Source organism: Phyllobates terribilis, unplaced genomic scaffold (genome assembly GCF_046119375.1).
Source record: "Phyllobates terribilis strain yellow unplaced genomic scaffold, ASM4611937v1 Scaffold_1__5_contigs__length_1240528914, whole genome shotgun sequence".
Lineage (NCBI taxonomy): Eukaryota > Metazoa > Chordata > Amphibia > Anura > Dendrobatidae > Phyllobates > Phyllobates terribilis.
In genome coordinates this window covers 188,123,242-188,141,488 of record NW_027362761.1, presented here as the reverse complement: position 1 = coordinate 188,141,488, position 18,247 = coordinate 188,123,242, and the positions used below count along the sequence as shown (strand labels likewise).

Genomic DNA, 18,247 nt, shown 5'->3' with positions numbered 1-18,247 from the left:
CAAAAATTACACTTTTTGTGAAAAAATTTTTGCACATTAATTTTGATTTAAATCCTTTAGTAAAATGTGGGCACAAAAGACTCATAACACCCACAAATTAGTTCAGTGTGCATTTTTTTTAAACTGGGGTCACCTGTTGAGTATTACATTATTCTGAGAGCTCACATCCTTTGCAGAAGTGGAAGAGGGCCTATAAATCCTTCAAGGTAAATGAATGGCATGAGAAGCCAAAGGGTGCTCTTTTTCTTTTGGGACCCATTGTTTGGTCAAACTAAATGATGATGACCTAAACTGGGGTATTTCTGGCACAGGAGAAAAAGCGTTATAAATGTTGTGTAGTCTTACATTGATGTGTTGTGCATGAAAAATATGTCCAATGAATGAAATAATTTTGACAAAAAAAAAAATAAAAATTACATTTTTTGCACCAATTTTATATTAATTACTGCAAAAAAAAAGAAGAAAACTGTGGACCAAAAAGACTCACTATACCCGCTTTTTAATACATTGAGAGGTGTAGTTTTCAAAATGGGGTAATTTAAGGGAGATTTTACGTACTGTAACCTTTCAGCCTCTGCAAACCCTGCTTAGTACATAAAATCAGAATTTACTTAAAAAAACTTTTACAATTGCAAATACAATTGTAAGCTATGCAATATATATTTATAAATGTATTTTTTTTAACTTTGTTTCTGTGAAAATAAAGTAGACATGGAAATATAAATTTCAACACACATTAGTACAGTATTTAACTATATATACAGTTGAAACAAGAAATTTACATACACTATATCACTGGACATGTAATGTAACTTTTTGGGCATAATGACCATCATCACGTTTGGAGGAAAAAGGGAGAAGCTGGGAAGCCTAAGAACACCATCCCAACTGTGAAACACGGGGGTGGCAGCATCATGTTGTTGGGTTGTTTTGCTGCAGGAGAGACTGGCGCACTTCACAAAAATAGATGGCATCATGAGAAAAGAAGATAATGTGGCAATACTGAAGCAACATCTCAAGACATCAGCCAGGAAGTTAAAGCATGGGCAGAAATGGGTCTTCCAAATGAACAATGACCCAAAGCATGTTGCCCAAAATGGTAACAAGGTGGCTTAAGGATAACAAAGTCAATGTTTTGGAGTGGCCATCACAAAGCCTTGATCTCAATCCTATTGAAAATGTATGGGTAAACCTGAGAAGACAGATGCGAGCAAGGCGACCTACAAACCTGGATCAGTTACATCAGTTTTGTCAGGAGGAATGGGCCCAACTTCCGACCAACTATTGTGAGAAGCTTATGGAAGGATATCCCAAAGTTTGACCCAAGTCCTTCATTTTAAGGGCAATGGTACCAAATACTAATGAAATGTACAGTACAGACCAAAAGTTTGGACACACCTTCTCATTTAAAGATTTTGCTGTATTTTCATGACTATGAAAATTGTACATTCACACTGAAGGCATCAAGGCTTCAAGAGGTAGTCACCGGAAATGGTTTTCACTTCACAGGTGTGCCCTGTCAGGTTTAATAAGTGGGATTTCTTGCCTTATAAATTGGGTTGGGACCATCAGTTGTGTTGTGCAGAAGTCTGGTGGATACACAGCTGATAGTCCTACTGAATAGACTGTTAGAATTTGTATTATGGCAAGAAAAAAGCAGCTAAGTAAAGAAAAAAGAGTGACCATCATTACTTTAAGAAATGAAGGTCAGTCAGTCGGAAAAATTGGGAAAACTTTGAAAGTGTCCATCAAGCGCTACAAAGAAACTGGCTCACATGAGGACCGCCCCAGGAAAGGAAGACCAAGAGTCACCTCTGCTTCTGAGGATAAGTTTATCCGAGTCACTAGCCACAGAAATCGCAGGTTAACAACAGCTCAGATTAGAGACCAGGTCAATGCCACACAGAGTTCTAGCAGCAGACACATCTCTACAACAACTGTTAAGAGGAGACTTTGTGCAGCAGGCCTTCATGGTAAAATAGCTGCTAGGAAACCACTGCTAAGGACAGGCAACAAGCAGAAGAGACTTGTTTGGGCTAAAGAACACAAGGAATGGACATTAGACCATTGGAAATCTGTGCTTTGGTCTGATGAGTCCAAATTTGAGATCTTTGGTTCCAACCACCGTGTCTTTGTGCGATGCAAAAAAGGTGAACGGGTGGACTCTACATGCCTGGTTCCCACCGTGAAGCATGGAGGAGGAGGTGTGATGGTGTGGGGGTGCTTTGCTGGTGACACTGTTGGGGATTTACTCAAAACTGAAGGCATACTGAGCCAGCATGGCTACCGCAACATCTTGCAGAGGCATGCTATTCCATCCGGTTTGTGTTTAGTTGGACCATCATTTATTTTTTAACAGTATAATGACCCCAAACACACCTCCAGGCTGTGTAAGGGCTATATGATCAAGAAGGAGAGTGATGGGGTGCTATGCCAGATGACCTGGCCTCCACAGTCACCAGACCTGAACCCAATCGAGATGGTTTGGGGTGAGCTGAACTGCAAAGTGAAGGCAAAAGGGCCAAAAAGTGCTAAGCATCTCTGGGAACTCCTTCAAGATTGTTAGAAGACCATTTCCGGTGACTACCTCTTGAAGCTCATCAAGAGAATGCTAAGAGTGTGCAAAGCAGTCATCAAAGCAAAAGGTGGCTACTTTGAAGAACCGAGAATATAAGACATATTTTCAGTTGTTTCACACTTTTTTGTTATGTATATAATTCTACATGTGTTAATTCATAGTTTTGATGCCTTCAGTGTGAATGTACAATTTTCATAGTCAAGAAAATACAGAAAAATCTTTAAATGAGAAGGTGTGTCCAAACTTTTGGTCTGTACTGTATGTAAACTTTTGACTTTGCAGTAAGTAATAAAAATACCTTAAAACATTCTCTCTCATTATTCTGCCATTTGGCAAATATTAAAAATGATGGTAATCCTAATTGACCAAAAACGGGAAAGGTTTATTCTGATTTCATGTCAGATATTGAGAAAAACATGCATATGTGTCTTTTTATATAGTGTATGTAAACTTCTGGTTTCAACTGTATATATATATATATATAGTGTATTATTTATATATATATATATATATATATATATATATATATATATATATATATATATATTCAAGCTGAGATATGAAAAAAAATACCCCAAACAGGCCTGGTCTCTAAAGGGTTAAATAAGATGTTTTTTAAAAGTATTTGCTAATAAGGGCAGCGAAGATACACTAGGCTTTGCTGATACTTGAACCTCATCTCTACAGACATGGGCAAGTAAAGGCCAAATGATACATAATATTCATGTTCTTTCATTTCAGCTAGGGGCCATCTATTGGATAAACCATAATAATTTCTTATTTTCCTTATACAGTTACAGAATTAGCATAAAGTTGATGCTAGAGGTCTGTAACCCTACAGTAATGAGGGTAGAGGTTATCTCATGGAGTGGGGCTTAGGGGTCACCACTAGCACATTTCCGACAGGATAAGCCGGAAACCAACCTTCCTGTAGCAAGTGGTTTAATTAAAAGAGAAATTAAAATGTCAAAATGAATAATTTGCAAGGAAAGAGAATCTAGCTCAACAATGAGTTTACAAGCTAACTGCATTAGATTAATAAGGATCGGCACTAACTTTAATCTAATCAATGAAAAAAAGATTTTGCCTAAAGAAAATAGCTTTCCAAGTGGAGGTGAAATGTTCTTTCTAAAGTCAAGTGTGAAGTTATAATGTCACTAAAAGTATACTTGCAAGATAATAAATGCTACCCTCGATTGACTCTAGAGGAGAGTAAATGATCTCTTTCCAACTTTACCATTTCTTTGCCAGTTCTCATGGTAACCTCAGAAGTCTGAATATAAGTTTCATCACAATGAGTTATAATAATAAAGTGAAATTTTATACCAGTCGAAGGTCTGTTTGTTTTGTTATTATAATTATGTCAAATCTCACAATGAAATATTTATCTGTAAATGTTTGAAATTTTTACGATTTCTTATTTCTCTACATCTTATTTCATCGTTTTTAACTTAATGTGGCTCTGAACTTTCATTCAAAGGTAAACTTGGTTCACAAACTTTGGCTCTGTGATACAGGGTCTTATTTTGGGAGTCTGCTGCTTTTATATTGGGAATTGTTTCATTCTATTTCTATAGTGCTTTTATATATTCCTATGAATATAATGTAAATTGCGATAGTAATGATTGTCGTACTGACAAATTAACTCAATCTTTCGGTAGTGTTTTTTGCATAGTCAATAACATTCTGGTCCTCAGATTATGTGTTAAGTAAATGTACAATTATATGCCATCTCTCTGAATTGTTACATGGATTTTTTGTGACAGGTTTTTCACTTGGTGAAAAACAAGAGAGGGGCGCCATCAGTCATTTTTGCAGTTGGATCTATTCTTGCCTTTAACTCAATACACTGCCACAAAAAAAAATTGAACGTGTGATTGATTCCAGCTTTAGACTCAAATTGTTACATTTTGATTGGTATTTTGTATAAAAACTTGAAGATCCAAGAGAAATGAAGATATCAAGAACTTCTTCTTGTGTTATTGGCTATATCTGCTTCACTGCCTATTGTCTATACAGAGAAGTTAACATATCTAATTTATTTAACTTTTTGCTGATGACTCATGGAGAAGATATACACACTACTCCCCTAAACATCATTGTTCTGCACCCGTCCCAGGTATCCCAGGCTCCGCTTCTTTCCTCTGGGTTTGTTGCCTTCTGTTGTGCTCCACATCGAGTTTTGCAAGTTGTCTGATGTGGATAGATGACGTCCTCTGCCTAAGTTTATTTAAGGCCTTCTAAGATACACACCTGTGTTTTAGGATTAAAACTTATGTGTTCAGTTTGTTTGGTGTGCTCCACCTTCAGCTACTATTGAATTTACTTTGCTAGACCTTTGCGATCCTTCATTGCCTCTTCCTTGTTGGTTGATCCTCTGCCATACATTCCCTGGATTCGTCCCTTGGTTGCAGTAAGCTACTGTGCTGTTGTTGAACACTGTTCATATTGAACCTACGTTCCTGTGCTACATTTCTGATTCCTCTGTCTTCCTTGATAGCTGCTCCTGACTAGCCTGCATCCTCTCTGTACCTGTGGTCTCCAGTATGTCAGGTCCACAAGTGCCTTACTGCCTGCTGTACCAATGCCTGGTGCCCGTGTGCCCACCGGGACCTGAGACTTAGTGAATCCGCTAACATCAGCGGTCACATGACTCGTCACATGACTAAATGACATCATTGCAGGTCCTTTCAGACCACCGTGAGCCATAGAAGAGACCGGACGCAGCGGAGAAAAGACCGGGGGCCATCAGAAGGTGAGTATAATGAATTTTTTTTTTTAAATTATTTTTAGCTGGTACCTGGGTCTCCTCTTCTCCTGACCCGGGTACCATCCGCACATTGAATCACTTAGTATCCGCATGTGCACAAGTAGTCATGCAGATATTAAGCGATTCAATGCAAGTCAATGGCGGCGAAAACGCCGTGTTTACGCAAAATAATTGGTAGTGCTGCGGATTTTTCATTGGGGAACATGGCAGGCCTTCTACCAAGCGTTTTTTAAGCATTTCTGCAGCAGAATTGCCGCTGCAGAAACGCTTAAAAAACGCATAGTGGGCACACAGCCTAACAAGAGAAAAAATTTAACTTAGACATGTCTAACATGGTGAACATGAGATTACATTCTACACTAATGTGAATATATACAAATGTATAAGTTGTGGAATTAAGGAAATCACATGATCTATAGACATGATAATGATATGCAAATGATGAAAAAATAGAAATAACATGTTTAAAACATCTTGATTTATTCAGTATCAAGTATGAGCACCATGAAAACACCTTGTCTGCTGTCATTGAGGTTATTAATGGTTGTCTGAGAAATGTTCTCCCAAGTCAAATGCACATGGGCACTGAAATCATCAAGATCCACTGCTAGCAGCTTTCTTTGCAATCGCTGGCCAATGATGTCCCAGATGTGCTTGATGGGAGATAAGTCCAGAGATGCTGCCGGCGATGGCAGCACATTTGGGCCACACAAGCTGTTCACAATAGCAATGGCGTTGTTGTATTTAAAAATGGCTCCTGGGACACTTTGGAGAAATGTTCTTTTCACTTGTTCCAGGTTTGATCTATACAGTACCAAGACTAAGGCATCAAACAGTGTCTATGCACACCATCACGTATTCCATTGACTTCACGCCACTACTCTCAAAGGCTACTATGGTGTAGAGCAGGGTTCCCCAACTCCAGTCCTCAAGGCCCACCAACAGGTCATGTTTTCAGGATTTCCTTAGTATTGCACAGGTGATGGAATTATTGCCTGTGCAGGTGATGGAATTATCACCTGTGTAATACTAAGGAAATCCTGAAAACATGACCTGTTGGTGGGCCTTGAGGACTGGAGTTGGGGAACCCTGGTGTAGAGCAAGGCTGTAATGGAGGCTTTCAGTGATGAGCCCACTTTTGCCTTGAATTCAATGATAGCCAGACATTGGTCTGGTTAGCATGTGGGCAAAGCCACAAAGAGGCCTTTATGATGCAATATCACACTGCTCCTACTCCTGGCATTATGGTGCGGGATGGCATAATTTATGATAGCGGGATCCCTTTAGTCATCATTCCAGGTACACTAAAAGCTTGGCGTTAAATCGATCTGGTCACAACCCCAGTTGTTAGGCCATTTCTCCAAGGCGTTTCAGAAGTTTTTCAACAAGACAACATCAGGCCGCATCTTGCTCGTGCTGTTGTGAGCATCATCCATGACCTAAACATGCAACTATGGCCTGCAGCATTTCCGGACTTGTGTACCATTGTGCACATCTGGGATGTCTTTGTCAGCAATTGCCAGCAATGGATCTTGATGATTTGTGTGCCCATGTGAGTATTTCTCAAGACAACCATTAATAACCTCACTGATAGCAGCCAAAGTGTGAAAGTGTGTATATTTCTGCACATGGCCCTCATAGTCATTACTGAATAAATCATAATATTTTGAAAAATCAATTTCCATTTTTTCATAATTTGCATATCATTAACATGTCTATTGATCCTGCGATTTCCATAATTCAATGATGTTTCCTTCTTGGTATTGCAATTTCAATGCTGAGAAGTGTATATTAGGAAACACGCATGCCTGTCTATATTTTACAATTATATGTAGATGTTTCAACTACAATTACCAGAGGTTTATGTAGTCATGATCAGATCAGAGGACAGGATGTGGAGACTGCCAAATAAATACTGCAGCTTATTCAGATAATACTGACTTTCATAGCACCTGATTGTACCAGGCTAAAGGTTATCCAAACGGCACATATACAAATGTGACCTCTCCTCTGGAGACACAAATGGCTGTAAAAATATTTTATTTTCAGATAACATCAGCCCCAGCTGAATTAGAGTTTGTGTATGTAACAATAAAGTATACCAGAAATAAGTAATGTGGCTGCAGGTGCCAGCGGCTCAGTGGGTATTATAATACAGTTCATGTTCAAAATTTACTAGAATAATATCTACGAACTTTCTGACGCCAAACTGTACATTTTAATAGGACTTTATAGGATTAGATGAGCTTGGCTGCAACAGAATAAAGTATGTGCATCATATGTAAATAACATGAAATTCCTTGAATCATGACGGAAAATAGCTATTAAAGGGAACTTAATAGCTGATACATGCCTGATCCACATGATACATGCCCGATCCACATGATACATGCCCGATCCACATGATACATGCCCGATCCACATGATACATGCCTGATCCACATGATACATGCCCGATCCACATGATACATGCCCGATCCACATGATACATGCCTGATCCACATGATACATGCCCGATCCACATGATACATGCCCGATCCACATGATACATGCCTGATCCACATGATACATGCCCGATCCACATGATACATGCCTGATCCACATGATACATACCTGATCCACATGATACATGCCTGATCCATGGGCAGTATGTACCAGGCATTGACTGTATGATCTCAGTCAGGTAGGTTTAACTATGAAACGATGCAGCATTTCAGAGAAAATCATACTTTGAAAGGGGACTGAGCCATGCCGGAGACTAGTCGGCCAGTTGGGTTCTTCCCGCCTTTTGCCCTGGAGTGACAGGTCTCTCCCTATATGCGCACATAGGGAATGACCTGTCAATCCAGTGCAGTGGACAGGAAGAAGCCGCCGGGCACCCGCCTGTATGACTAGTCCCCAGCGCGACGACTCTCTTCCCAACGACTTTTAAAGTATGTTTTTCTTTGAAACGCCACAGTGATTCAGAATCAAAAATACCTGGCTGAGAACATACAGTCAGTGCCTGATACATGATGCCCGTGGATCAAGCAGCATGTATCAGCTGCCAGGTTCCCTTTAATAGCTATTTTCCATCATGATTCAAGTAATTTCATGTTATTTACATATAATTATAATTTTAAATGCTATAAGGTGTGCAATTTTTAAAATGAGGTGCTTTGTCTTGTATTTCTAATATATCAGGCCCCTAAAGGCATGGCTCAGTGGTTAGCACTGCAGCTTTGCAGCACTGTAGTCCTGGGTTCAAATCCCACCAAGGACAACATCTGCAAGGGGTTTGCATCTTCTCCCTGTGTTTGCATGGGTTTCCTCCCACACTCCAAAGACATAATTGTAGGGAATTTAGATTGTGAGCCCTGATGGGGACAGTGATGATAATGTTTGTAAAGCACTACAAAATATGATAGCATTATATAAGCAACACATAATAAATAAATAACTGAATCAAAAAATAAATTTCTGAAAAATTTTTTTTAAATTTTAAAAATTCCTGATGAACTTTTAAGTCTATTATGCCCAAAAAATAAATGGACATATTAAAAAAATGATGCCAATGTAAAATAGACATATGGTAAAGTTTAATTATGAACTATAGTCTGCGGTAAGACTGTTTTAATGGCAAATACAGTAAGCAATGGCAGGCACAGACAGAAGAGGCCCCTGTGCAAGAACAATATATGGGCCCTTTGCAACCCAATAGCTCAGCATAATGCACAATTCCACCAGTTTTGGAGTTAGAAATGGACCCCCTTATCTCTTGAGCCCCTGTGTGGCCGCACAGGTTGAACCAATGGTATGTCAGCCCTTGCATTAAGGTGGATTATGTGCATTCTTTATCCGTTTCCGCAGCGGAAACACACTAAAAATGCATGGGCGTAATCTACACATAAAACGCAGTATACCTGCAAGATAGATTGACATGTTGCGGATATGAAACACGCACCGCAGGTCAGTTTACTCTGAGAAAAAAATTAGCACAGTGGACATGAGATTTTTATAAATTCAATTCACTTTGCTGGAACTGAAAAATGCTGCGCTTTTGATGTAGTAAAATAAGCAGCATTAAAAACCTCACCAAAAACTCATCGGCCTTAGCCCAAATAGTTTTTATTTTAATAAGAAAAGGTGAAAAAAAAACCCAGAAAGCCGCAATTCACTGTCATCTGAGTACCATTGCGTGGCCACATTCACACGTTCAGTATTTGGTCAGTATTTTACATCAGTATTTGTAAGCCAAAACCAGGAGTGGAACAATCAGAGGAAAAGTATAATAGAAACTCGTCACCACTTCTGTATTTATCACCCACTCCTGGTTTTGGCTTACAAATACTGATGTAAAATACTGACCAAATACTGAATGTGTGAACATGGCCTTAGAGACAGGTTCCGGCTATGTAACAGAGCCGGTTTTATTTTTACACATAATAAATATTGAATAGGAAATAATTTTTAAGGCTAATTTAATTTTGGTGATGTAAAATTCAAAAGTCTGAGTACATGTAGTGAGAAAAAAATTGAAATGTATGAAAGTAATCCAGAAGTGGAACTTAGAACAGGTGTAATGCCTGACCATAAGCAGACATCTTAAAAAGAATAAGGAGCTGAAAAAACGCAAAATACCAGAAATATGCATAATTTTTAATTATACAGTGATTAGGCTTTAGTTTCTTAAACATAAAAACTGATGTAGTCAAATGGTTTATCTACTGTGTAGTACAATGTTGGGGATGAAAACTGAATAAGAGATGATTTTTCTTTCCCTATATTTCACACTATAAATGAGGACAAGAGAAAGTGAGAAGGAATCACTCAACAATCAAGTCTAAAAGCCTAAAATAATCCGAAGCTTAACCTGTAAAATTCTAGGGCATAATACCAATTTATTGCTAAATATAAAACTGTACAAAATGCTGCAAACCTCTAGTTTTGAGACACGCTGAGATGACATGGCGCCTGGCTGATATTTTCATATTTTATAGTAAAATATTAAGTCAGATCTTTACCTGGTGTCTTGAAGTTTCTCAGTTGGGATGGGGTATCATAGATCTCCAGTATCCAATCTCCAGAAGCTTTTTCACCCCAACAGTGTGTTGTCATAAACTCCCAGGTCTTAAATCCTTCCATGGAATGGTCAAATAGCCTAAGGATTATTACAAGAAAATAGTCACTACGGTACATGTGAAAGTGATGATGTGCAGCACGAGTCAAGAGACAAGCTCCATTATTTCAAATATTAGTGTGTGTACAGGGAGAGACTTGGCAGTCAAGCAGTGCTGAGCATGGAGAGCCCAGGTAACTCCACCAGTAACTAGTCCGCGTAGACACCTCGCTCTCGGCCCTCATGTTTACTCTGAAATGCTAATAATTTCAGAGCAAAACATGGATATTTGCAATGATGGAGCCGGTTCCTGAATCGTAGTACTTTGACAGTATGAAACACCCAACCTTTAAGTCCACGTTCACACGTTCAGTATTTGGTCAGTTTTTTACCTCAGTATTTGTAAGCCAAAAGCAGGAGAGGAATAATCAGAGGAAAAGTATAATAGAAACACGTCACCACTTCTGTGTTTATCACCCACTTCTGGATTTCGACTACAAATACTGATGAATGTGACATAAATTTGTAGATTTCTTCTGATAACCTTATTTCCCAAATGATAAAACCTTACTTATCAATGATCACTATATATTTATGTTGTACTATCTAACACACGGGGAGATCTATCAGGCTTTTTTACAACAGATTTCCCTGTTCTGCACAACATATTTTTACTTTCATTGATGTTACGCCTTTCCAAACAACCACAGCCCAACCATTTTACTATAACGTACACCAGAAATTTGTATACAATATAGTTGAAATCTAAATTTTGCATGTGGCAGAGGCCTGTATGCGCACTTAGGCACCAGGACCCCAATGCAACTTAGGCTTGATGGTTCATTTTTAAGTGAAAACTAAATTTAAATTTTTTGCTGGGAGCCTCAATTAAACTATAAACTAGGTTTCAGAAACTACTTAAATATCAAATAATTCAATTTGCAATTCCATTTAGCAATAATACATTTGTTTTTCCAGATATTTGCTCCCCGGTCTCAATTAAAATTGAGTTTTATATCTACACTCAGCAGGAGTTTTACTCAAAAGAACAGTGTATGAAAAGCAGGATAAATGGCAGAATGCACAATAGATTAACAAAAATTAAATGAATACTCATTTTGTATAAATTACAATGAAGTTTAAGAAAAATTCTAAAACAGCATAAATACTAAAATAGTGTGCTTGCTACACAATAATGGACATGGGCACTAGGTTCCTGCTACTGTTAATAACATGTCTTATTTTTTTCCATGTAGTAGATCTGGACTCAATGTAGACCCTTTGTATGTAGCTTCCTATTAGTTGACAACTGCAGATACCAAATTCTATTGTCACCGGAGTGTCACTGCATTACTAAACCTTGGCAACAGGGTTAGCATCATTTAAGACATGAGACAAATGTGGGCTGACAAACGACCATTCGTTGGTTGGATGATTAGTTGTTTGACGGCAGGATAAAACATTTGCAGGTCGGTCAATGGTCAAAATGAACATTTTTTAGTTTCGTTGAGGCAGCCAATGGGCATTCAATATGGTTGAAATTGGCTGTTTCAGCCAAATTTTAACTGATGAGTATGGGGGACTTCACTACTGTTGTTGCTGAGTAACAATCATATATGTGGAAAAAAAAGAGTAGAACCGGCACATCCAACCAGAATATGTAGAAGGAAAAATTTTATTTAAGAGAAAAAAGTCAAAACATGGAGAAAAAATCAGAAACCTCAGGGAAACTTGAAATGTTTCAGGTGCAGAACTTTAGTGCCTTAGTCATAGGATGTCGACATCAAGTTTCCCTGAGGTTTCTGATTTAATCTCCATGTTTTAACTTTTTTCTCTAAATAAAATTTTTCCTTTTATATGTCCCAGTTGGATGTGCCGGTTCTACTCTTTTTTTTACCTCATTCATGGTCTGTGATCACCGACGGGTGCGACACCCACAGGATTTCTCCAGCTGAAGTCATTCCTTCTTACAAAGTGGTAAGCCTCCAACCCTCCTCCCCATCTACTCACAATTATATAATAGGTACTTTGGGACTACAGCTCAAAATCACCCTTACTTGTTTTCCACGCTGAAGTTTTCTGTTTCAGCTTCATTTTTTTTTTTGTATTTCCAAACTAGCTTAAAGTATTAAGCTACGTTCCCATTGAGAGTTTTTGGTGAGTTTTTTAAGCTGAGTATTTTTGAAAAAGAAAAGCAAGTAACCTATTTTACTTAATGAGTGCAAAAATGGTGTAGAAAATCTTCAATATCAAAAACTTAAGAACCCAAAACAAACAACAGAGGTGCTACAGAACATATCACATTGTCTCCGTATGGAAAAAAAATGTTATTAAATATTTATGTATATGAGTAAACTATTTTCAATGTGAGATATTCTGTAGCACCTCTTTTGTTTGTTTTGGGTCATTGTGGGAATTTAGCTCATCGTGGGAATTTAGCCTAAGCGGTTGTAGCATTTTTGTGTGATTTTGCCCATATTTCTGATGGGTTTGTTAGGCAGCTTGTTGTATGTGAATGTGACTCTTGGTCTAAAAAGGTTATGGTCCTTTGAATGATGATATAATAGCTATGTAAAAAATATGATTAATGTAAAAAAATTGTTTTACTAATATATTTATTACCTAATTTGCCAGTTTATATGGCAAATGGCAAAGCTCCAAGGGAATGAATGTAAAATCCACAGCTGCTCATAGTATATGTACCTTATAAAGACCTTACTGTTACAGTTACATTTTAGAGAATCTAAAATGCAAGTTTTGGTAGATGTGTTAATGTAAATAGCAAACATCCCACAGACGGTACAAGTCATCTTTTCCTTAATTGATGAGAAGGTAAATTACACTGGGCACTAGGCTATAAAGATTGACTACAAGTTTAAGACTCTAGCAGAGTCTTCTGAATTCAGCACATGTTCTTAATCTTCGCCTCAAACATTATGGGTGTACAGATGACTATAATGTGCCTTCGATGGTTCAGTGTGTCAGTGCAGAATAAATTTCAACTTTTAAATCTGAATAATTCCTTTTGATTAGATATACCAAATAGTACAGAAGTGAACATACTTGGACTAGAACTGATGGTTGATACCTTTTGGGACAATGTTCTCATTCCTGTCTCCCACAACTAGTGTCTATGAATCCCAATTTTCATTTGGACCCTCATAACAACAAGGAGTCTATTCTTGCATCAATGATGGCATGAAGGAATTAAAAACTGAGACCATAACTGTTTGAAAAACCATTAATTGGCTCCAAAGCTTCCAAAATGTCACAAGAAGTGAAAAAAATGCAATTAAAGGGAAAATAACAGATCCAAGGGCAGTATGTATCAGACACTGCCCGTGCACGACTTCAGCCAGGTATGTTTAACTCTGAAACGCTGTGACTTTTCAGAGAAAAGCATAGTTTAATAGACACTGGGGACTGAGCCGCACATTCCCTGGAGTGACAGTTCTCTCCTTGCATGCGTGCATAGAGAGAAACCTGTCACTATTAAGCTATGTTTTCCCTAAATTGCCACAGTGTTTCATAGTTAAACATACAGTACAGACCAAAAGTTTGGACACACCTTCTCATTTAAAGATTTTTCTGTATTTTCATGACTATGAAAATTGTACATTCACACTGAAGGAATCAAAACTATGAATTAACACATGTGGAATTATATACTTAACAAAAAAGTGTGAAACAACTGAAAATATGTCTTATATTCTAGGTTCTTCAAAGTAGCCACCTTTTGCTTTGATGACTGCTTTGCACACTCTTGGCATTCTCTTGATGAGCTTCAAGAGGTAGACACCGGAAATGGTTTTCACTTTACAGGTGTGCCCTGTCAGGTTTAATAAGTGGGATTTCTTGCCTTATAAATGGGGTTGGGACCATCAGTTGTGTCGTGCAGAAGTCAGGTGGATACACAGCTGATAGTCCTACTGAATAGACTGTTAGAATTTGTATTATGGCAAGAAAAAAGCAGCTAAGTAAAGAAAAATGAGTGGCCATCATTACTTTAAGAAATGAAGATCAGTCAGTCCAAAAAATTGGGAAAACTTTGAAAGTGTTCCCAAGTGCAGTTGCAAAAACCATCAAGCGCTACAAAGAAACTGGCCCACATGAGGACTGCTCCAGGGAAGGAAGACCAAGAGTCACCTCTGCTTCTGAGGATAAGTTTATCCGAGTCACCAGCCTCAGAAATCGCAGGTTAACAGCAGCTCAGATTAGAGACCAGGTCAATGCCACACAGAGTTCCAGCAGCAGACACATCTCTACAACAACTGTTAAGAGGAGACTTTGTGCAGCAGGCCTTCATGGTAAAATAGCTGCTAGGAAACCACTGCTAAGGACAGGCAACAAGCAGAAGAGACTTGTTTGGGCTAAAGAACACAAGGAATGGACATTAGACCAGTGGAAATCTGTGCTTTGGTCTGATGAGTCCAAATTTGAGATCTTTGGTTCCAACCACTGTGTCTTTGTGCGACGCAGAAAAGGTGAACGGATGGACTCTACATGTCTGGTTCCCACCGTGAAGCATGGAGGAGGAGGTGTGATGGTGTGGGGGTGCTTTGCTGGTGACACTGTTGGGGATTTATTCAAAATTGAAGGCATACTGAACCAGCATGGCTACCACAGCATCTTGCAGCGGCATGCTATTCCATCCGGCTTGCGTTTAGTTGGACCATCATTTATTTTTCAACAGGACAATGACCCCAAACACACCTCCAGGCTGTGTAAGGGCTATTTGACCAAGAAGGAGAGTGATGGGGTGCTACGCCAGATGATCTGGCCGCCATAGTCACCAGACCTGAACCCAATCGAGATGGTTTGGGGTGAGCTGGACCGCAGAGTGAAGGCAAAAGGGCCAACAAGTGCTAAGCATCTCTGGGAACTCCTTCAAGATTGTTGGAAGACCATTTCCGGTGACTACCTCTTGAAGCTCATCAAGAGAATGCCAAGAGTGTGCATAGCAGTCATCAAAGCAAAAGGTGGCTACTTTGAAGAACCTAGAATATAAGACATATTTTCAGTTGTTTCACACTTTTTTGTTAAGTATATAATTCCACATGTGTTAATTAATAGTTTTGATGCCTTCAGTGTGAATGTACAATTTTCATAGTCATGAAAATACAGAAAAATCTTTAAATGAGAAGGTGTGTCCAAACTTTTGGTCTGTACTGTATATGTCTGAAATTTTGCAGCCAATGCCTGATAATTGCTGCCCATGGATCAGTCAGAATGTGTCAACTGCCAGGTTCCCTTTAAAGAAAGGTTATCCCCTATGTTACTCCCACCGATCCCAAGATTGGAAAGTTATCTGTGGATAGGGCATTACTTTCAAACTTGAGAATAACTGTTTATAGAAAAATAGACAGATAACTAATAAAAGATAGCTGCTGAATGCTGGAAATCACATTCTTTATTGAGCATAGGACCTTCTTTAGAGTCCTGTACAGTACACACTATGCACCAGAAATGTAAATTGTGCCGCCCTCAACTGATGTCCAAGGCAGCATCCTGGTGAGGAGCAGTATAGGACAAGCGTTACTGCACTGTACTGCAGAGAGATGACACTATCCAGCCAGGCAGTGCATACACTTTAGTGATAGCTGTGTTTTACCTGTGAATTATACCTCTTGGATGGATCTTCCACATCATCTCACATATGCTAAAGATTTCGATTTTCTGTGGCCTTGTGTGATGTTTATGGTTTTGCGATAAAGCCTTCAAACACATTAGTTGACCATACCCCCATTTCTTCACATTTTTTAATTATAGGTAATAAATAAATAAAACATTTTAAAACAATTTACTCAAAATATCCCCCTTTATGTGTACGCATTGAGGCCGATTTATAAAAACTGTCTTCCAGTAAAACTGATCTGATGCCTATAGCAACCAATCAGAACTTTCCCCTTTTTAATAGCCTTGGTAAAGCTGTCCTGAGATAAGCAACAAAGACAGTTCTTCTTTTAAACTGATTTGATACGTGAGGCCTAGTAAGTTAGTGTAGCAATTGTAGGCTTTATGGATTGTGCTACACCACAATTACGGGTTTCTTCAGGTTACATTCGAACAATCTTCATGTTACATGGTCTGACAGACGAGTTTGGAACATTATTTTTGTTCTTGAGCTGGTGCAAGAAGCATTATCAATTCACCTATAATCACTATATAAGATGAGTCTTTTTCTGCAAATATCATTAAGTAGCCTCCATGCAGCTAAATGGAAATTATTAGTGATGAGCAAATGTGTTCGGATAAGGTGTAATCCGAGCATGCTCATGTGTTATCTGAGTATCTTCGGTGAGCTCTGCTAATATGTTTGCTTCCTTGCGGCAGCATGCTTTGCGGCAGTAGACAGGCACAACACATGTGAGGATTGCCTAACAAACAGACAATCCCCACATGTGTTGCGTCTGTCTACCGCCGGAAAATATATCAGGTTGTTGTGTTACATGTATTTAAAAAAAAAGTTGGCAGCGTTTTCAGCAAGGCTTCTTATCATCAAAGACAGGATAACATTGGTAGGTAACACTTCTATACACAGCTGACAACACAGGATCCATCAATGACAATAGGTGATTTCACAGTGACCTGCTCCCCTTCCCTTCGCAATAAACTTGAGGGCTTGTGCAGAGGACAAAACATCAGATCGCACTCAAACCAATGTTAGACTATGGGGCCATACACATGTCCGATCTTTTCCTCGGACAGAGTCTGTTCAAGGAAAAAATTGAGGCATGTCCGAGTTTGATCTGATATTCTGAGCACACTTGACCATTCAAGTCAATGAGCCAGTGGAACACATCGGACTGCAATCGGATGTCATCGAGTGTAGTCTGATTTCCATGTACGGACAGAATGGAGAAAATGGAGAAATATTTTTCTCTATCTTCTCCTCATCTGAGAGAATTGGATCACACTATGATCACATTTTGATCAAGCTCTGAGCAGAGTGTGATTTGCATAATCGACCCGATTTTCTCGGATGAGAGAATATTTGGTCGTGTGATCAAAGCCTTATACACGATTATAACACAGTTCATAGAAATTTCCATACAAAAAATAGAATCTGGGTCTAACCATTATGGCTCTGTACATGTGTTGTTTCTTAAAACTAATGAATGTTAAAGTTAATAAGTGAGTGAAAAATATAAAAATTAATATTTTTAATTTTAATACAGATTGTGTTATGTAAACAATATGCCAAAAAAAACACAATAAGCTCAAAATTCTGATTTAAACACTATGTAGTTTTCTTATGATAGCTCCCAGATTGCCTTTAAATGAATATACAAGTGTTTACTTTGTTATAAAAATCAGTTTTTCTATTCTAATAAAATAATGTATCTGCTCTTTGTCCAGGTCATAAATAAGCCCCGGTGAGTATTGCATTCAGCACGCTCCTCACATGCATTGAATTTCAAGCTACTCTACAGGGCATTAGATGTCTGGAGGCAATGGGAGCCACAGTATCAGATCTGCATTTAGCCTGCGCTAGGAACGTGCTTTTGAAAGCACAACCCTGGGCACTACAGATATGGAGTTGCATAAAAAATGGTATCAAAAGGGAATAATTAACATGTGAAGCCCGCAGGCAGCTCGATGACGCTTTCATAGAACTACTAATAACACAGGCAAAAAATAATAGCTTCAGAAGAATAAACTTATTTAAGAAGTGCCAGAAAATAGGCACTTGCAAAGTGATTGATCTCCTTCTGCCAGAATACTTCTGTGCAAATAATGGTTTCCAGCTCATAAAATGAGTGCTCTGTTACATAAGCGGTCTATACACGGGGGTAATGAA

At 38.5% G+C, this 18,247-nt stretch overlaps 1 protein-coding gene across 4 annotated transcripts in view; it reads right to left on the bottom strand.

Moving 5' to 3' along the window:
- The window catches only part of PCSK5 (proprotein convertase subtilisin/kexin type 5), a 955,602-nt gene that overhangs the window by 448,696 nt on the left and 488,659 nt on the right, over positions 1-18,247 (bottom strand). For all 4 annotated transcript variants that reach the window (XM_073670684.1, XM_073670697.1, XM_073670703.1 and 1 more), the window contains exon 13: positions 10,352-10,488. In XM_073670684.1, the coding sequence (XP_073526785.1) occupies positions 10,352-10,488 (137 nt within the window). The remainder of the gene's footprint in view (positions 1-10,351; positions 10,489-18,247) is intronic.